Source organism: Aegilops tauschii, chromosome 3, assembly GCF_002575655.3.
Source record: "Aegilops tauschii subsp. strangulata cultivar AL8/78 chromosome 3, Aet v6.0, whole genome shotgun sequence".
Lineage (NCBI taxonomy): Eukaryota > Viridiplantae > Streptophyta > Magnoliopsida > Poales > Poaceae > Aegilops > Aegilops tauschii.
In genome coordinates, this window is record NC_053037.3 from 19698932 (window position 1) to 19720383 (window position 21452).

The 21452-nt window shown below is 46.4% G+C and overlaps 2 protein-coding genes across 7 annotated transcripts; one reads left to right on the forward strand and one right to left on the reverse strand.

Moving 5' to 3' along the window:
- The first annotated feature begins 1187 nt into the window (after positions 1 to 1187).
- On the forward strand, positions 1188 to 14102 carry LOC109738322 (LEAF RUST 10 DISEASE-RESISTANCE LOCUS RECEPTOR-LIKE PROTEIN KINASE-like 2.5). Of its 6 annotated transcripts, none has more exons than XM_073509855.1 (5): positions 1190 to 3233; positions 3339 to 9878; positions 12254 to 12289; positions 12500 to 13562; positions 13647 to 14102. In XM_073509855.1, the coding sequence occupies exons 2-5, from the start codon at positions 8969 to 8971 to the stop codon at positions 13750 to 13752; spliced, it is 2115 nt and encodes a 704-aa protein (XP_073365956.1). In that variant the 5' UTR covers positions 1190 to 3233; positions 3339 to 8968; the 3' UTR covers positions 13753 to 14102. The 6 variants fall into 6 exon arrangements, with proteins under 6 accessions (XP_045090506.1, XP_073365956.1, XP_045090507.1 ...); XM_073509858.1 differs by having other exon boundaries at positions 1195 to 3233; positions 3339 to 3729; XM_073509857.1 differs by having other exon boundaries at positions 1798 to 2057; positions 3339 to 3729.
- Positions 14103 to 18344: 4242 nt separating this feature from the next.
- LOC109738327 (tryptamine benzoyltransferase 1-like) lies at positions 18345 to 19872 on the reverse strand. The gene is made up of 3 exons (XM_073495874.1): positions 19504 to 19872; positions 19347 to 19445; positions 18345 to 19313 (listed from the first exon to the last, which is right to left on the reverse strand). The coding sequence occupies exons 1-3, from the start codon at positions 19870 to 19872 to the stop codon at positions 18345 to 18347; spliced, it is 1437 nt and encodes a 478-aa protein (XP_073351975.1).
- Positions 19873 to 21452: the final 1580 nt, after the last annotated feature.

Consider the following 21452-nt stretch of genomic DNA (forward strand, 5'->3'; position numbering starts at 1 on the left):
AGTCCTTGGATCCATCTTTAGCGCACGGCCGGCAGTCACATCGCGTGCTTATTTGGGTTCTGCTGAACTGTTTATATTCTTTTGAAAAAACACCTTCGTACTCTACTTCGGGTGCGGTTATTACCGATGATTGCCGGGAGGTGATGACATCGTTCAGCAGAGCAACAATTACACATTGTGCAAGAAAGAGCAACGCAGCTGCACATGCAATAGGTAGAGCTAGTTACAGAAGGCAGTGTTCTGAGATTTGGCATGATAAACCTCCTGATTTTCTTATTCCTTCTATTGTAACAGACTTGATCATAGTTTAATAAAGTTGCTGAAGTTCAAAAAGAAACTTTTGTTCTCTGCCTTTTTTTTGAAAAAGAAGGATTACTCCTGGCTTCTGCATCATTACGGTGCTTATTACAAACCTTCGCACTCTAGTTATCACCACTTTCATCTATTTGTCCTTGCTTACATCGTCCACACACACAATTCATCACCAGACACCAGATCTCCTACCGTTCCCATGTGTGCCCAACCAGCTTGCCGTCGTTGCGTTCCAAATTTCCTACATCCAAATTCAAACAATTAGACTACACGCTGTTGTTGGAACGCAGAAGTACACCTGATAGACCAAAGACTAGCAATCCTCCACTTGCTTCAAAATATGGATGGGACTCTACCGACAGTGACAACGCACCATGCATGCTTCCAGTCAATGTGCCCAGATCGGCATCTTCAACGGCAAGAACTCATTAATCTAAACTTCACAATAGATTAACTTCAAAACACGTTCGCGATCAAGCAGTGCACCAACTAAATACAATGGATCAAGACATTTGGATGTTTGCTCTCTCTAGCTAGTGGGTATAGAAAAGTGAAAGTGCCCACAGAACCAGTCAAAGTCGTTGGCGAATCTCCGCAAAAGAAGTCGTTGGCTAACACCATTCATATTATCTTCTCTGTTATGTTTGTCCGTCAATCTCAAAACCTGTAACTTGCCATCCGAAATGAAATTTGTCATGCTTGATAACTAAATTTGTCATCATCGTGTCAGTAAATCTGCGACAAGAATATTGGGAGTTGTCATGTGTTCGTGCCACACGTGCATCACTTATCAGGGTCCTAATAATAACCGCCACAAGAATCGGGTAGGACTTGACTTGGTCACTAGTACTACTTATCCAAGCAAGATGCCCCTTCCCGGACATCCAGGGAATCAGTACGCGCCCCCCGTCCTCACGGCAACACAGTCGCTGTCGTTAGTTTCTTCGAGGACTGGGAAGTGGGTATACTGACTCTTCAGGTCGTTGGTTTCCAGGCCCCCGCTTTACTGCACTTGTTGCCGTCCCCAATCCACGATATGATTATGATGATCCCGCTCTTGTGGCTGCTCTTCGCTTCCGTTCTGCCGCTGGTGCCGCCGGCCGGCGCAGCCTGCTCGCCCAAGAGATGTGGCGACCTGAACATCACCTACCCGTTCTGGCTGGAGGACGCAGGCCGGCCGCCGTGCGGCTCGCCGTCCTTCCAGCTCAACTGCAACGGAAGCCAAGCCCTCCTCAGTCGCTCCAGCTTCGGGGCCTACCAGGTCGTTCAAGTCTTCCCCGAGAACTCCTCCTTCATCGCCGTGGACAAGAACCTCCCGCTCGACGACGGCTGCCCCAAGTTTTGGTTCAACATCTCGCTAGGTCTCGGGATGAGTCCGTTCATCATCAGCAAGAAGAACAGGGAGCTGCTCGTCCTTGACAACTGCAGCAAGCAGGTGACGCCACTGGGATTCAACCGCACGCGTTGCACCAGCGAGTCCTTCTACCGCCTTGGCGAAGAGTATGGCAGCCACCGTGAACTGGCCGAACTCCCGCCGGCCTGCCGTCTCTCCATCGTGCCAGTTCTTGGTTTTCCGGACGGCGACAATTACGTCCCGAGCATGAGGCAAGGGTTCTTGCTTGAGTGGGCAGTTCCGTCAGACAATTGTGCCAAGTGCGAGGCAAGCGGTGGGCTGTGCAGGTATGCCAACGACGGCACCGGGTTTTCCTGCCATTGCTCCGGCGACGTGTACCCCGACAAGTGCGGTGAGTCCAGAAAATTAACTAGCTCTGCTCTCCATGTATATATCTTTAAATATTTATTTACAATTTTACATGCAGTACTCTTGTGTAGTTCCAAAAAACAAGATCAGAAAATTAACTCTGCACATTAAATCTCATTGCTTTGTCAATTCTTACACCTTTGAACTTGCAAAGCAAACTGTGTTATTCACATGAAAAAATTGAAGTGCCGAAACAATGGTATTCGGAGGGGTCACATCACATCGCAGATTCGCACCTATCTTTTCCAAAGACCATTCTTCAACCAGTCAAGTACTCAAGCGCTCCGGCCCCAGTCTCCCGTCAAACCGCTATCTATTTGCCTCTAAATCTACATGCCTGTTAAACTTCCAAAATTACATAACACACAGCTAGTTGATAACATTTTTTTGTGTTATTGGCTAGCTGAAAAAACTGAATACATCTAATAGACAAGAAACAAGCAATGCTCCACTTGCTTCAAAAATCGTATGGGACTGTACCGCCACTGATAACGCTCTGTGCCTCCGATACTGTTGTAGTTGGGCAGAAGGTGGCAGGTACAAAAAAATCCGGGAGTTCTAATTAACCCTGAAATTAAAATATGTTTTATAGAAAGAATTCTAAAGACTAAAATCCTTTGTACGGCCACTTATAACGCTCTGTGCAACTGAAGATTAGAGGGGGGGGGGGGGTGTCCTTTTTGTTTGTTGCGTATAGTTTTTTTTGTGTGTGTTCGAGTTGAATACTGTTATTTATTCTGGACAAAGTGTGCAGGTTGTACCAAGATTAGAATCTAGCTAGATAGCAGACAGGACCACAAAGCAGCCGGAACCGAAATAATGAGGATAAGCATCCTGGTAGGTCATGGCCATGGACCCCGCCAAAGTCGTTGCACGGAAATTTCCGAGGCCACTGGATTACCAGTCCAATAGGCCAACTGGGAAACTTCGTGGGAGATGATCGCTTGCCCAAATTTCCGGTGAAATGTTGCAGCCAATGGCAGTAGTCCGCTCGCTTGCCGTCCACATATATTATGGTTCGTGCTTAGACAACGGTATTATCTCTTACATGCAGTCCCTACCTTCCCATAGCCCATGACCACCGAATCCAGCTACCTCGCCTTGTTCTTCACCACAATTTCTCCAAATCATCCGCTCCCATGTCTCTCAGCTGCTGCTGGTTCGTGGTCCTACTTGTCAGAAAGTGATTAAACCGCCAAATCATCCAATCAGTGCTTTTTGCAACGACTTAACAAATTTTTCGATGTTTTCTGCAATGGATTAGCGAGTTGGTGGTTTCCTGCAAACCTAGCCGCGAATGTGGTGGTTTCTTGCAATTGACTCCTTCTTCTCCAACAACTGCTCGTGCGCGACGCGGGCGCTCTGGCTCAATAATTGCTCGGGTACGTGGTCCGTGCACCTCGGAGGGAGGTACGAGGCTGCAGCCTCGCGGCCAGCGGAGTGCAAGTACTCGCTGGTGCCGGTGCTGCCCGGGGCGGAGCTGACGGCATGGGCTGACTACGCGGGAATCGTGAGGCGCGGGTTCCTGCTGGAGTGGACGGTGCCCGGGGATTGTGCGGCGTGCACCGCGACCGGCGGCCGCTGCCGGTTCGAGGCCGGCGCCAACGCGTTCGGGTGTCTCTGCACCGGCGGCCGCATGCACCCGGCCACGTGCGGTGAGTTGCTGGTCATGCTCCATGTACCTGCATGCGACATCTTCACATCTTGATCTTGTGCGGATATTTTTTTACTTCTTTCACTACTGTGCATGCTTAGCAATCTAGTAGAAGGAACTGTAGTGATAAATATGATTCGACTGAAAGGATTAGGGTTAACCATGATTGCAAAATATGTTTCCGTTAGTAGAATACACTTACATAGCTGCCGAAATGAGTAGCACTCGGAAGCTGAAGAATAACAATAACCGGATCATGCATCACGGAAGTTGTAGAATAACATTACCCGGATCATGCATCATTCTGGTCCGGTTGGGTCATATTTTTCACTGACCGTGTCTGCCGAAGTTTGAGGATTTGAGAAGGTCGACTGTAGATGCTCGAAGAGGCTCGTCGTCACTAACGACCAAAGAAAAGAAGGTTTATTTTTACTCTGCTCGCAGAAACAAAAAATATTTTTTTTCCCGTGTAGTAGGTAAGGATGTGTTCAAACCATAGTTTTAAATAGTGCGCTATGGCTCTTAGCAAGCTATTTAAAATGGAGAAAATTCCTTATTTGGCCCTTCCTTAAAATTTGGTTCCCTTTTTGGCCCTAATAAAATTTTTCTTCTTTTTTTGACACTCAAACTTCATTTTGTTCCCTCTACGACATTTCCGTCAGTTTTGGCAACTAACGCCGTTAAATGTGACATGAGAAGTCCATTTTACCCCTGGTCTATTTTGTGACCAAAATTATGAACTGGAAGTAAAAAAGCAATGGCAATGTGATCTGTTTTGTCTTGAATACGTTACCAAATGAAACAAAATCTGCTATTTGGCACATCTTCAATTTTAATTGGAAAACTGGACATAACCTCCCTTGGATTTTGATGACATATCCCCTGTGCAGTTCATATATACACAAATGATACATAATCATGGGTCTTTCTTATACAACAGCATGTGCAGACATAACACATGTGCAGAAGATTAATTGTGTATGGTGCAGCAAATCTAGTCTCTAAGTAATCTCTGCAGAAATTTTGGATCCATCTCATGGCAGAAATTTCAAATCCAAAGAAGAGAGGATTCACCCTTCTAGCCAAGCTGATGTAGTGCTCTGCACAGGTCTGCCTCGCCCCTCCTCCACGTCTTGGCCACCCTCCGCCTCCCCACCATGGCCACACGATGCAGCGCCGCGGCCCTTCTTCGGTGATGGAAGGCCACCCTTCTGCGCCGCGGCTTGACCAAGCAAGGCTGAGGCCTCCGAACGGCCGTGGCCCTCCGGTGCCACGACTTTGCTCTAGACAGCGCAGCCTCCCCCTTCCTCCACTGTTTGGCCGCCCTCCACCTCCCCACCATGGCCACCCGGTGCGGCGCCATGGCCCTCCTCCACCGCGCCTTCCACCCCGCCATCCGCGTCGGCCGCGCCCTCCTCCATGCCCCACTCCCAACCTCGCGCCGCCGCTGCTAGGGTTAGAGCTTGGGGAGAAAGGGGAATCAATCGGGAGAGAATGTGGACTGTTCGGTGAAACCAGATGTTTCTGTTCTTTTTCCTAGCATGCTGAAGCAGGGGTACAAAGGACTTTTCAAGTCGAAGTTAACGGCGTTAACACCAAAAAATGACGGAAATGTCATGGAAGGAATAAAACCATGTTGTGGTGTCAAAAGGGGGAAAATGAAATTTATAGGGCCAAATAGGGAATCAAATTTTAAAAAAGGGCCAAATAAGGAATTCTCTCTTTAAAATGTATGGTCATGTGTTTGTGCTAAAGTCCCTTAGCATAAGACCCCTTCTAAATACTATAGCGGGCTATTTAAAACCAGGGTTCAAACCATTCTGTCGGAGAAAAACAGATGCATTCAAACCAAAACCGGGACGGACGACCATCGTCCGGTCAATGGTAACCGGACCCCAAGGACCCCACTGGCCGGTGAGTGCCGTGGTGATCTCCACTTCAGTCAAACTTCCGTGACAATGAACAAGTCGAAACAACAGGCAATCATGCATGCTTGAATGTCCCGTCTCCCGTGTGTGCTTCTTTTCAGCATCTTCTCAATTCTCATCATCATCAGCTGCTGCTCTTCGCTGCGCACATCATACGCCCGCCTCACTATCTGCGTCTTCGGTTAGCCTCTACAATCTTCCATTCCCATATAACAAGATCGATCGACCAATGCATCCGTTTCGTGTCCGGGCCGCCACCACCGCTGTGCTCTGCTCATCCACAGTGTCGTGCGGAGGCCTGCGCATCGAGTACGCCTTAAACACCACCACGCTGACGTTGCCATGGTCCTCCTCCTGGGACCCGACGATGTGTGGGGGCCTGCGCATCGAGTACCCGTTCTGGCTCGGCGGCACGCACCCGCGGGAGTGCGGCCACCGCGCCTTCCAGGTCACGTGCGACCGCAATGGCAACGGCGTGACCTTCTTCGAGAACTCATTCTGGAAGTACCAGATCCTGGACATCTCCTAGCAAAACAACTCATTCCAGGTCTCCAACGTCGAGCTCTCTGACGGCACATGCAAGGTCGTCGAGCTCAAAGTAAACACCTACTCCGACATCGGCCTCGCGCCCTTCAGCATCAGCCCCGCCAATCAGGAGCTCTTCTTCCTCTACAACTACACTGACCTCCGGATGATGCTGCCTAAGTGGGCGCCCGTGAACTGCGCCAATGGGTCGCTCAACAACTCATTTGCGTTGCTCGACCGTGAGTACAAGCGTGACAACAAATGGCGGCCAGTGTCAGCATTGGCGGATCTAGAACTTGACCAATGTGGGAGCAAGCAATGGCAATGATAATCTGCATATTGCTTGTGGGGGCCATTGCCCCCAAGACCCCCACACTAGATCCGCGGTTTGCCCATGGGTGTCAGGGAACTGCACGATGTCAATGATGCCGGTGCTGGGGTACCCGGGGGCGTCTGCGGCGGACTATCGCCGACGAATGAAGGGCGGGCTTCGTCTCGAGTACACGGCCAACGACTGCAGAGCGTGCAGGGAGACCAATGGGCTTTGCCGCATCAATACAACCTACGATATCTTTGAATGCCACTACCCTGACGGCGTGTCCGACTTCATCATTTGCGGTAATTCAACTACCTCTAACGAGCAGTTCAATCTCAGGTTTAAAGAATTTTGAATTCTCTTCTAAAGAATTTTCACTTGGTACTGCATGTATATTCATAAATTTTATTTGATTAAGCTTAACAGGTTTGGTCCGTGAGGTTTCGTTGGCTAATTACTACTCAAGAATAAAGACTAGAATAATGATATTCGTAAATTTGTGTAAGATTCTTTGTCTGCAATTTAAATATAATGTTCCATCAAAATTTTATAGAGTTTGTCTAATTTTTTTGAAATAGTTACAGAACTAATGAAATTTCATTCATTTTGGCGAGGAGAAAAATGTTTCTCTATTTAAATTTTAAATCTATCAATTAACTCTCGCTTTCGTCTTTTGTCAAAATATTGATAAGGTTGATGAAATATCCATCTTCCGCACATTTGCTTTTTTTCTTCTCCTTTCCCATGTGATTATCTAGTTGGCAGTTTACATTTCTCACCAAAATATCTCTTCTTCTTCCTTCTTCCTGTCCACCAACCGTCTGGTACCCAGCTCACCAGGATTCAACGCGATATGCGGATCCGTCTTCGAAACTTGTTACCTGTCCACTAGGGAATTTAGTCTAGTTCAGTGTTCAACCACAGTTGGGATGCTTATCATATTTCTTCCCTCCAAAATCCTTTGTATCTGGTCAGGGTTTAGGGCTTACATGGGCAACATGTGTGTGGGGACATGCATATCGTGTATTCTTTGTGGCTTTGCGGCGGGTACCTGCCCGAGTGTGGCTACCATACCTTCTAGTTCACCCGCGACAGCACCGACAAGGCCTGGCTCTGGAACACGATCTTGATGAACTCCTGCACCGCACATCGGCACCACCGCATCCATCAACGATCACCTTCCACCACCTTGCCGACGACATCCCGCCGTCTTCCTCTATGTCGCTCCACCGAACGACAATCTCCCGATCCTCCTCGTCACTGCACCACCTAGCGACTATATCGCCCGCCCCGAGGCACTAGTAGGGGTCGCCTTCTCGGGGCAAGCGCGGCTTCAAATCTCGAACCTTGCTCTGATACCAATTGTTGGAACTTTGCCATAGGATCGATCACATCAAAGCAGACGAAGAACATGCGCAAGAAAACTTTGATTGCCAAGGGCCCTTGTCGTGCCCGTTGTTTCCTTCTTTATTTCTTTCTCTTTTTTCTCACGGTGTTACAAACTCACGGCATGGTCACGCATATATATATGCAGAACAAACCGACCTTTGTATCCCATATACCTATACAGACAGACGCTAGCTAATCTACCACGGACATCTGAGTCGTACTAATCCAAACCAGACTAGTACTAGTCAAACACTTGGACTCCTACTACACGTACCGAACTAGCATCCCACGAACTTGCATATGAACCGGACTTGTACTCCTACGTAACTCAAATAATTCAAGATTAGCTAACAGCTTCTCGTCTCTCATTGGATTGGAAAAGGGATCTTCTTCTCTAGTTTGCACACTTGTAATTACATGATACTACAGTGCAAGAAGATGTATTCGTTTCATGTCCTGCAGCTGCAATGCTTCTGCTCAGTGCTTACCCTCCTCTCTAGCACCACCAGTGATGCTTCGTCGTCATTGTCGTCGAGGCCCTGCGAGCCAGCGTCATGCGGTGGCCTCCTGGTCATGTCAGCCAGCGATGGCGCCTCAAACATGGTGGAGCTGGCGCCGCGCCGTGTGCTCTCGTCCAGATAAAACCATGCATCCCCCGTATTTGGTTGGATAGGCTGCCTCGTACTGGATGGATGCAGAAGTCATTCGCGAAAGAATAATCCACGCGTGATGATCCATTTCCCAGTGTATTATTCGCCCACAGGACAATGATAGATACGCTACGAACACAACGAGACCGCCTCTCAGGTCGTCGGTAACGACCAAAGAAAAGAATGGAGTATGAGGAATGGTTGGTGTTGTTTTCCCCGAGCAGTAGGTAGCTAGGAGGCGTTCAAATTTCAAACCCAAACCCGGACTGACGACTGACGACCTTCCCTCCGGTCACTGGCAATCGGGCCATGTCGACCGACGTGGCGGGTGAGGACCCCACTCCCGGTGACGTCCATTTCAGTCAAACTCCGTGGTGATGTCCATTTCAGTCAAACTTCGGTGACGACGAACAGTCCACACATCCGGCAATCATGCATCCATGCTTGAATGCCCCGTCTCCCGTGTGTGCTTCTTCAATCTCCGCCTTCAGGAGCCCACTTCAATCTTCCATCCTGTTGTATGAAGATCGACTGATGCATCTGTTTCGTGTCCCGGTGGCCGCCGCCGTACTCTGTGCAGCCACAGTACTGCTAAGTGCTGTTCTTGCCAGCCACGCCCTAAGCACCACCTCGCCCCCGACGTTTCCTTCATCGTCCACCTCCTGCGAGCCGGCGACGTGTGGGGGCCTGCGCATCGAGTACCCGTTCTGGCTCGGCGGCACGCACCCGACAGAGTGCGGCTACCGCGCCTTCCAGGTCACGTGCGACCGCAACGGCACAGCCTCCCTCAGGAACTCCTTCTGGACGGACCAGATCCTGGAGATCAATTACGGAGACAACAACGGCACCTTCCGGATCACCAACGCCCAACTCTCCGACGGCACCTGCGACAACGAGCTCCGCGTGAACGCCTCCTCCGACCTCGGCCTCGCGCCCTTCACCATCAGCGCCGCCAACCAGGAGCTCTTCTTCCTCTACAACTGCACAGACCTTCAGGCACAGCCGCCGCCGCTTGCTTGGGCGCCCATTAACTGCACAAATGCCAACGCGTCCACATTCAACTCGTTCGCGTTGCTCGCCGGCGGGTACAAGCCCGACGACAAATGGGAGCCGGTGCCGGGGAGCTGTACTGTGTCGATGATGCCGGTGCTGGGGTACCCTGGGGCGACCGGGGCGGACTACCGGCGGCTGATGAAGAGCGGGTTTCTTCTCGAGTACACGGCCGACGACTGCAGGGCGTGCGAGGAGAGTGGAGGGCTTTGCCGGATTAACACCGACCTCGATATCTTCGATTGCCGCTGCTCTGACGGCGTGTCTGACTTCATCATCTGTGATAGTTCAGGTAACTCTAGCGGCAGGTCACTCCCAGATTTAAGGAATTTTGAATTTTTTTTCAAGTAAAGAATTTTAATTTAGTACTGTATGTATATTCATACAGTTTATACTTCTTCCATTTCACAATGTAGTGCACCCTTAACCAACGAGACTGATCAGATGTAAAAATTTTGCTCCCGCTGCAGTCGGTCCCGTTGATTAAATTTGTGGTCAAACTTATATTTCGGGATGGAGGGAGTATGATTCAACCAGTTTAGTCCGTGAGGTTTCGTTGGCTAATTACTCCCCCTCAAGAACAAAGACTAGAATTATGGCTAATTATTCCCCCTCAAGAACAAAGACTATAATTATGATATTTGTAATCTTTTGTAAGATTATCTGTCCGCAATTTAAATATAACATTCCATCAGAATTTGATAGGATTTGTCTAACTTTTTTGAAATTATTACAGAATTTATGAAATTTCGGTCATTTCGGCGAGGAGCGAAATGTTTGTCTAATTAAATTTTTAAATCTAACAATTAACTCTCGCTTTTGTCTTTGTCAAAATATTGGTAAGGTTGACGAAATATCAATCTTCTGCACATTTGATTTCTTTTCCTTCTAATTTCCTCTGTGATTATCTAGTTGGCAGTTTACATTTCTCACCAAAATATATATCTTCTTCTTCCTTCTTTCTGTCCACCAATCGTCTGATGGTAGGGGTTCTGGTGGTAGGGGTGCCCAGCTCACCAGGATTCAATGTGGCATGCGGATCAGTCTTCGACGCTTGTTACCTGTCCACTAGGGAATTTAGTCTAGTTCAGTGTTCAACCACAGTCATTTTTCTCCCCTCCAAAATCCTTTGTATCTGGTCAGGGTTTAGGGCTTACATGGGCAACATGTGTGCGGGGACATCCATATCGTGTATTCTTTGTGGATCTGTGGCGGGTACCTGCACGAGTGTGGCTACCATACCTTCCAGTTCACCCACGACAGCACCGACAAGGCCTTGCTCTGGATGAGATCCTCGTCATCTCCTGCCCAGAAAACTCTATCCGTGTCACCAACCTATAGCTCTCCAACAGCGTGTGTGATATCGAACTCCACGTGGACACCTCTTCTGATATTGGCCTCCGCATCAGCGCTGCCAACCAGGAGCTCTTCTTCCTCTACAACTGCGCCTTGCATGTGCGGCCGCCTCCGCTTACATAGGAACCCACGAACCATGCGAGTGGATCCAACACCGGTCGCTCAATAACTCATTTGTGTGGCTTGCTGCGGCGTACAAGCCATGTGACATTTGAAGGCCGATTCAGGGAACTGTACCTTTCTGATGATGCCAGTGTTGGGGTACGAGGGGGTGGCTGATGAAGTTAGGTTTCTTCTTGAGTGCATGGCCGGCGGCTGCAAAGTGGACATGGAGAATTTGCAGGATCAATATCGCCTATGATATCTTCAAGTGCCACTGCTCCAGCAGCGTGTCTTTGTCCATCATCTGCGGGTGGAGTTCACATATATAATAGTGACAGTGAGTTTGATCGTAAAAAAAGATACACCGCTTTAGTTCTGTACATTAAGTAGTCTTCGATTTTGGCGCACTAAGTTGAGGGTATTTAAAAGAAAATTGAACACAACATGGACATACCTACTAGCTGTAAATGGTTTCCTTTTATCTCCTTGTATGGCTGCTGTTCTGTCCAGTTTACTCTGTTGTTTCAGTTAGGGGGCTATGATCGTTGTTTTACAGTGTTTTGTAGCAGCATTTAAGCTCTTATCTATAAGTTGCAGCGTTGATTATGGCGCATGGAAGAGGTTTGGGTTGAGATTGTAATATCTGATTGAACCTTTTGGGTCGATCACAAAACTATGTCTTATCAGATTCATTGAATAAATGAAATTGGGGGCAGAAGCTCCTCAGGAAATGCATGCCGCCTGTCTAGTGTAAACTCAACATAACGCATGCCGCCAGTGTAGTTCTGTAGCATAAAGAAATATTCTTCAGTTTTTCCACACTATGGTTCATGCTGCTCGTAAATAGGATTTGCATGAAAATTAACAGAGCACGCATGTTCCTGCTAATTTCCATGTAGATTGAAATATACCATCCAATGCATCAGTTTATGTGATCGCTCATATTGGCTACTAAATCTACACAGGCCTACAACTTTTTATTCGTTGATCCTGTATTTGATCGACATAGCTACTCTATCAAAAGGAAGTCAGATATATAGCCCATGTTCTATTGTTCTTCACATGCAATGCATTTTTATTTTTTACTTCATGGGCACAATACTGAAGATCCATACACGATGCTATTCATTTTCTTTTGAAAAACAACCAATGCAGTACTGTTGGATAACATTGCTTTTACTCATAAATGTTATATATGTTATATTCCAGGTAGCAAGGGGACTAGCAAGAAGATTATTCTAATAGGTATGCTCACACTTTTGCCATTTTCTCATGTGTAATGAATTAAATATTAGTAGTTCCCTAGCTGTGATTTCTATGTTGAAATACTACCTTAAAAATCTATCATCTATGTAATCATTGAAAATTGATTCTGGAATTAAAACTTGAAAACAAGCAACTCTCACTTGAGAAATTTAAACTATTGATGGTCTTAGAAATCTGCTTCAATCTCAGCTGTGACATCAGCCGCTGGAGCCTTGCTCTTTACATGTATTTATGTCCTGGTATGGCGCAAAAAAGGGAAAAGACTAAGGTTTCTCCTTTGCAAGAAGACTAGCAGCAACACCGAAAAGAATTATGAGGCCATGATAGTATCCTACGGATCCCTAGCTCCAAAAAGATACATGTATTCAGAGGTAATGAAGATAACATCTTCTCGCAACGATCAGCTTGGAAAAGGAGGTTATGGTATTGTTTTCAAAGGAAGACTGCCTGGTGGTCGTCTGGTCGCAGTAAAATTCTTGCATGACTGCAAAGGAAATGGGGACGAGTTTGTTAATGAAGTTATGAGCATTGGCAGGACCTCTCATGTTAATGTTGTTAGCTTATATGGGTTTTGTTTGGAGGGATCAAAGAGAGCTCTTATATATGAGTACATGCCCAACGGTTCCTTGGATAAGTACATTTATTCAGAGCACCCCAAAGAAATTTTAGGATGGGAGAGGCTTTATGGGATAGCAATTGGGATTGCTCGTGGCCTCGAATACTTGCACCATAGCTGTAATACACGTATCGTCCATTTCGATATCAAGCCCCAAAATATCCTTCTAGACAAAGATTTTAGCCCAAAGATTGCTGATTTTGGTCTAGCTAAATTGTGTCATACAAAAGAGAGCAAGGTTTCAATGACTGGTACTAGAGGAACAATTGGATTCATCGCCCCAGAAGTCCACTCGCGAACCTTTGGAGTGGTTTCAACAAAATCGGATGTTTATAGTTATGGAATGATGCTTCTAGAGATGGTTGGAGGTAGGAGAAACGTAAAATCAATTGTTGCAAAATCCAGCGAAAAGTATTTTCCAGACTGGATTTACGACCACTTTGCGCAAGATGGATTACAAGCATGTGAAGTCACATCAGAAATTGAGGAAATGGCAAGAAAGATGACCTTAATTGGACTATGGTGCGTACAAATATTGCCTGCATATCGCCCTACCATAACCAAAGTTCTAGAAATGTTTGAGAGAGGCTCAGAGGACATGGACATGCCACCGAAGCAAAACTTCTCTGGATTGCTGTAAGATATTTCTCCCTTTGTTTTTCTGTGCAACTATTATTATTATAATATAGCTTGACCTTTGCGACTTATCTCTCATTCCAGTGAAAGTTCAGCTCACAATATGAATGTTCAAAGTTTAAGTTCTACCAGATCCGAGGAGATCGGCCTTGTGAATTCAGAAATTCTACAAGAATCGCCAACTCTTTGAGGAGATAGGCCGTGTGAATCAAAGAACCTACATTCATTTCAACACTGTGAGATGGTGGCCCTGTACTAGAGTACATTAAGAATTGAACAAGCGCAGCGAAATTCGGCATTGTAGTAGAACATATTCCATGTATGCATGACCTAGAGTCAAGAGCATCCACATGCCAGCGTCCTAAGTTACAGACCACAGAAGGAATAACATTAATTCTGATGAGTGTTGTGTTCCAAATGCTAAAAGGCATCAGAGGAACACAACTACCAAGGACTTCTTGACTGTAGATTTCCCCCAAAATTGTTCCATCAGATGGATCATCCCTAACTGCCGCCATAGTGATTGGTTGTTGCGTATTACACGAGGAGAATATGTCCACCATGTTGATCGGGGGCTGGAAGTTGCATTCCATTGTCGCCGTCGCAGCACTCGTCCGAACAGATGTGTTCCATTCCGTCCACCGTCCAAGCAGATGGATTCTGTCATTGCATTGCCGCCGCTAATGCAGGTTGGAATCGTGATCGACAAAAGGATTCCGTACTAGGAAATAAATAAATAAATTACCCACGGCCGAGGGTTTTTTGGAAAAAAAAATACCAGACTAGAACGGGATGTAGGCGGGTATGTTTATGCAAAATTAAGAGCTGTGTTACATCAGGCGTACGATTTAAGTTGGATGGCCAGTGTTGATGGGATGCAGGGACGCAAACAGTTAGCCGGATTCATTAGGTATGACGCTTTTTCGTACTTTGTACTTAAATTATTGTTCCGGGAAAACTTCCGATATATTCATTTTCAATCATGATAATACAGTAAACACTGAAAAATAATAAAAATAAATTACATCCAGATCTATAAACCATCTAGCAATGAGTACAAGCACTGAAGCGAGCGGAAGGCGCGCAGCTCTAATCGTCCCTCCCTCGTCAGAGCCAGGAAAAGATTATTGTAGTAGACAGTCGAGAAGTCGTCGTGCTAAGACCCCAAAGGACAAACGTAACAGAACAAAGCCATCGGTAAGAGTAGTATAAATCAGAAATATCTAACCCGAAGACACACAAACATTGACGAACGACCAGATCCGAGTAAATTCACCAAAGGAATATTCGCCGGAGATACATCTCAACATGCCCACCGACGATGCTAGACGCACCACCGGAATGGAGGCTAGGCGGTGAGAACCTTATTCCATCTTCAAGGAGTCGTCTCCATCTCGCCTTCCTGAGCAGGACACAAACCTCAAAGAAAGATATAAAAATGGAGGCCTCCCACCGGCAAGGGCCGGGATCCACTTCACGCCAATGGCCCTAAGGCCACTGGAGACGAGGCGGACCGACTGCAGCACCGGCGGGAGGCAGAAAAACCCTAGCCTTTTGGGGGAGGCGGCGGCTGTCTCACCAATCTTGGGTTTGGATCTAATTTTTTTCCTAAGATTTCATTAGCAAACACAACTTATATGCCATAAAAATTATACTGTTAGATTCTTATTTAAAAGAAGCTTCTAATGACATATAAATTATCAATTTTGCCTAAGTCTCAATCGACCGAGACTTCGTTATGTCTCAGTCGATGGTATATTCCTTTGATCTTGCATGGAGTTTCGTAAAAAATAATTCAGTTTTTCCTTTTACTTCATATATATTATGTCACTTGACTGGGACTTTGTTAAGTCGAGCCACACCCCATAAATTGTACTACCTCTATTCACTAATGTAAGACCTTTTGGCATTTCAAATTGAACTACAAAAAGTTCTTATATTGAGTATTTTGCTAGTTAAATAAATAATCAAATTTTGATCCAAAATGTGTGGAGGCTAATAAATCCAGACGGAGGATTTCTACAGTTTTTTTTTTTCGTCAAAGGCACCGCATGGTGGCTGAAATGACTTCGCATTTGGTTTATACCCTGTAGAAATCCTCCATCTTAACTGAACAATTGCCCGCTGCGCTATAGGCGGTGAGAAAGGCCGCCGCTCCCATGATTTAAAATGTTAATGTCGTTGTAATTGATGTTTCTTCAAAAGTTTGGTCAGACTGACATGTTTGATGTAGACATGGCAACAATGGATGGATGGCAGCAGCTGATCTTCTGCTTTGTTGGACCAACCGCTAACTAATACCGGTGGCCTGAGTCTTAACTAGAGTCTAGAGAAGAGACTAATAATAAGCACCTACTTCCCCCGTCCGGGTTTATTAGTCCCCATTATATTTCATGTTTAACTTTGACCTCTGATTTAACTAACAAAAAATATATTATATATCATAAAAATAGTATCATTGGTAACCTCATTCGAATATGAATCCAACAATATAAGTTTTGTGACATAGAAAGTATATTTTGTTAATGAAATCTACGGCCAAAATCGGGCACAAAATACGAATGGGTCCAAAAAATCAGGACGGAGGCAGCAAAGAACAAAAACATGTCTATTTCACATCATCAACATCGGGAGAATATCATGTGGTGTTCTCACCCATCACATGCACCCGTGATACCATATTTAAAAACTTCAATTAAGATCTTTTAGAAAAAACTGAAATTGTATGTGTATGTGTATATTGTATAAAACCTATATAAATATTGCATAAATACGCACAAAAAAAAATACCGAAAAAGTAGTACTGGCGCGGGGCTGGAGGCTAGCAGCAGCACTGCTGGTACACAGAGTCAGTAGTAACGTTGGGGTTGTGCCCGCCCTATTGCTAGAAAGTTAGCTGTAGCCGCTAGCAGTAACGCGCGCACCCGCGCTACTGATAGCCTCTTACCCTACGCCACTACTAGGCTTTTCATGGAGCACAGGGGCAGTGCATGAGGCCGAAGAGGGGGCATCGTGGCAAGGCCGAGCCGGCTACGGCCCAGTACCGACGATGCCGGTGGAGCGGAGTTGGAGGTTAGAGGAAGGTTGTGGCGGCAAGGAGGTATGTGGAGGTCTGCGGTGATTTTGGATCATGCCGAAATTTAGAGAGAGGTCGGGGTGGTGGGGGTAGGTGGAGGTCCTCGTTGATTGGATCGTGCCGGGATTTAGAGGGAGGTTGGAGTGGCGGCTCGGGTAGAGCGGGGCGGCAAGGCGGGTGCAGCGGCGCCACCGGCCGAAGGTGGCAAGGATAGGCGGTTGGGCCGGTGACATATGCGGAGGGAGGAAGAATTGTTCGTGGGAGAGGAAGAGGAAGAAGATGAACAGTTTGGGGTAACAAACGATTGGAGGAAAAAGGAGGAGGTAGAAGATCCAGCCGTTCGTGTCAAATCCAAGGGCTGACAGGAAATCGACTAACACAATATTTTTTGTTTGGACACCCGAAGGATAGGCGCTTTATAGCAGACTAGCAAAAGGGCCCGTGCGTTGCAACGGGGAAAAAATCATAATGTTCAATCACGATGACCACATTTTATTCACGTCTCATCGCATGATTTCGAAAATTTGTTCACAAATGCATGAAAAATTTTCCTTTTTCTAAATTTATTCACAAATCAAAGCAATGTGCACATTTTTGAAATAATATCATGGTTGTCAAAAAACTTGGTAATTCAAAGAATTATTCTGAATGTCAAGAAACGTATTTTAAAAAACATACCATAATATTTCAATCCACCCCGGCAGTAAATTCTTTAAAATTCACGAGGGTATATAGTCACAAACATTCAGAAGCATTACTGTTTAACTACATACCTTCGATCATTCATGAACACTTTTATGAATTTGCGAATATTTTTAAATATCGTGAAAATTATTTAATATCGCGGATGGTTTTTAAGCATTTTCTTTAGAATCGTTGAACAATTCTAGAATAGACGATCATTTTTTTTAATTCATGAACATTTTCTGAATTAGCAAGCATTTTATGAATCAGTAAACTCTATTGTAATTCACAAACTGTTTTGCTAATCCCGTTTTATAAGCTCACTGTTTATTTCCCAAGGCGACTGATGGCAATCGTTTGAGAAAGTTTAACTAAGCAAGGTGGGACTATTGACAAAAAAAGGACGCATCACATACAGGCCTACGCTAGCTGAGAAGTTTTTTGATTCCATTTGAAAGGTGAGACGTGTCTGCTGGCCCAGAAGGCCCAGCCGGACGACTGGTTTTTTGTTTAGAAAAAAAAACTGAAACAACTTATGAGAGGGCATAGAAAACGGGAGGAGCTCGATCGCCTGCTCGATCCCTTGCGGGAGAAGGTAGGATTCTTACAAAAAAATTGAAACAATCTTCTTTTCTTGAGAAATAAAACTGAAACAACCTGAGGGGCTTGATCACAACGTACGTGTGAAGGCCTCAGTGGAACGCAGGCCCAACTCAGCTTATACGAACCTTTTTTAATAGCCGATACGAAACTTTGCTGTAAAAATTAGTACCACCGTATGTATTTCACGTAAGTTAGGATCAGATGCAAAGACGAAACCAGAAATAGCACCTTGCTTTAATAATAGGTATAGATATAGATATAGATATAGATTACAGGACTTAGACTCTCACGTACAAGTATATATGGCATAGCCAAGACTCGACGGAAAGCACGTTTAGTTTATTTTATACTAACAAGTCGTGGATCAATTATTCCAACACCAACGATCATAGGTATATTTTAAGGGTATTTACTTGCAATTACATCCTTGATGACGTGGGAAAATCGTCGTCCAAGGAGTAGCAAATCTTCTCAAATGCCTCGACATGATCCTCTGCGACAGCCATGAAGAGGTCGACGCCGCCCCCCGCCGTACACGATGGCACGAAGACCATGAGCCCCTCAATCGGCAAGTCCGGCGGCTGGAACGCGCATGGCGGCCCGGTGCCAAAATCTAGCTGGTGGTACCTGAACCCCAGCCAGGTGTCCACTTCTGCGTCCGGACATAACGTAGTGCCAGCAGCCGCCGTCGCCATGAGCTCCTTGCCGTTCGCGTCCGCCAATGAGCCGAAGTCCACGAACGACTGGATGTATTCGTCGTCGATACGTGCCACGGCATCGCGGATTGCGCCCACAACGGCGCGGTAGCTCCAGTTCAGGACGTCGCGGACCTGAAGCCTCGGGAACGCCCAGAGCACCATGTTCCCGAAGAAGTCCATGGGCACGGGAGGCTTGGCCCTGCCCCGGCAGTTCACGGCCACCTTCACCTGCGTGAACTCCTCCGGTTTCAGGGCCCGCGCTGCCGTGATCTTCTTCCACACGTGCGCGAGCAGGCACTGGAACATGCTGCAACGGCCGCCAACGCGCGCTCTGAGCTCGGTGAGGAACTCGGTCGTCAAATGTACCCTGACATCCTTGATCTTGACCATGGAGACGACGTCGCCGCATTCCCTGGTGCAGCCCCTGCTTTCTCCACTCTTGAACTCAATGGACTGGTGGTCGAACACCGGCGCCGGCATGCGTCGAGACACGGCGGTGGTGGCGCGGTCAAGGAAAGGGGTCGGCGCGACAAAGTCCTTGCCTTGGCGTACCGCGGTCTCCCACGTGATGAAGAAGTTGTTCATGGCCACACCGTCGGCGGTTTGGTGGTGGTATGATACACCGACCACGAGGCCGCCGCACTTGCACCGGTTCAGCTTGATCTGTAGCAGCGCCTCCCCAACGTTCCCCTGTAGTCACAAAGGTTCCACTTGCAGACTTACCAAAACCTTCATGATGGAGAACGTCGCACATGCATATGCTGTTTTTTTTTTCAAGTTGTCCTTTCGTTTAAGCATTAAGACTTTGTCCTGTATTTTGCCCTATGTTAATGATGAAATGGGCAAAGCACTTGCCATTTGAATATGTCTCAAATTTTACCTCTGGTAGTGTATGGTACTGGCCGTGGACGTCGGCGGCCATCCCGCCGTAGGCGAGTAAATCCGCCAGGTTGGACGAGACAGTGGCCTCTACAACAAGCACACCCTCGTTGTTGACGTGGAGGAAGCGCCTGCCGCGGTGATCGGCGGCGAGGCGTCCCGCCAAGTGCGGGTACGGCGCGACGGCCCTGAGGAGGCCCTCCTTGATGGCCTCGTTGGAAGGCGTCGGCGCGGGGTAGGCCACCACGACAGGGACGAAGATGTCCAAGGCGGCGCGGTCGAAGACGGTCAGCTGGACCTTTTCGCCGAGGAGCGGGTGCGGCGTGGAGTAGACCGGCTTCAGCATCCTGCTGCTCGTAATGATCTCCATTCCGATTGAATGTTTAGGAAGAATTGGCCACCCTTGGCCTTTCTATTCCTTGTCTATTTATAGATAAACTAGCAAATATGTGAGAGGGGCGTTTTGGAGGCCGAGCTACATGACTCTTGTTATCTCGTCCAGCCATTGCCACGTTAGGATTCGCGTCGCCTACTTTTCACACTATTATACGCTAGTTGTTTGGTGGAAATACAGCAGTGCTATACGTTTGTGTGCTTTGCTGTGTACATGGGTGTCCGTTATGTCGGATTGCACGAACAAGTTATTGATTTTATGGATACGATGTGTGTTAGAGGAGATGGTTGAGTTTAATAATGAGACTATGCATGCAGCTGAGACGGCCAGTGTTATGCTACAGATCAAGTAAAGTGTTTTTTTATTCTGACAACAAAATATGACACTGTTTATTTTATGGAAAATCATAGAACAAAAAAATGAACTAAAGCAGAAAATTCACAGACATTAAGATATAAAAAGGCTGAGACAGTTGGCGAGTTATTGATTTTTAAATATCTGAAAATGTAGTCACATATACGATATGATGTCCTGTCATGCTATTGCGAGAAAATGGATTCAATCCTCTAACTATGAAATGGCCAATGGGTTTGAAAATGTAGTTGTTACTCGATATGATGTATTGTCATGCTATAGCGAGAAAATGGATTAATTCCCTAACCATGGGATGATTGGAACGAGGAAATGGCCAAAGGGTTTGCAATGTCTCCTAGCACGCCAGGGCAGTGGGTGTCGAGAAAATTGAAATGAGTCAATTCATACGTTATTTTTTGGTGCATGTTTAGTTGATCGATGACAAAATTGGTAAGGGTGCTGCTGAGATCAAATAATTTTGGATGTATGGCACCGCGTGTACATCACCATTATATGGTTACTGCAATTTTTTGTACAAAAAGGCCTTTGGTGTTGAAATTTTGCTTGGTGTTTGACAATTTACAAGCAACGGTCGGTATGCTTTGTAATGGCATGGTGTCTATATTAGGAGTCGTGTGGACCATGCTTTAGAAAGCTCAATTCCGGTGTGCTGGCTTTTCTTGTTTTTCTTAGAGAAAAATATAGAAGATAAAGCAAAAAAAAACGTGAAAATAATATTGTCGGTGATTTGAGGTTTGTCTTCATATAGGTCCGCTTCAAAGCACATAGTGGCATCCTTGTAATGACGTAGCATCTACAATGGAAGACATGCATAGCGGTATTTAGAATATTGAAGTAGATGGTGCCAATGTTCTAATATAGTTCTCGTGATATTAAACAAGTGTTTTTCTTTTAAGCAATTTAAATATAAATAAATGATATTTTGTTTTGAAAATGTGATATGTAGGTAGTTTGAGGCCTGTTCTTTTTATTGTTGGGATGTTTGCGCCACCAGGGGTCTGGTCTTCCTTCTTTTGATCCCTGAGACTCCCGATCTCCCATCAAGCATCGTTGTGAGACACGGCATGCTGCTGGGCTCTCCTCTTCCTGATTTGTCGTGGAGGAGGACGAGGAGGTCGGATCGAGCATGGAGGAAGACGGGGACGGAGAGGCCAGATCGGAGCATGGAGGAGGACGGGGAC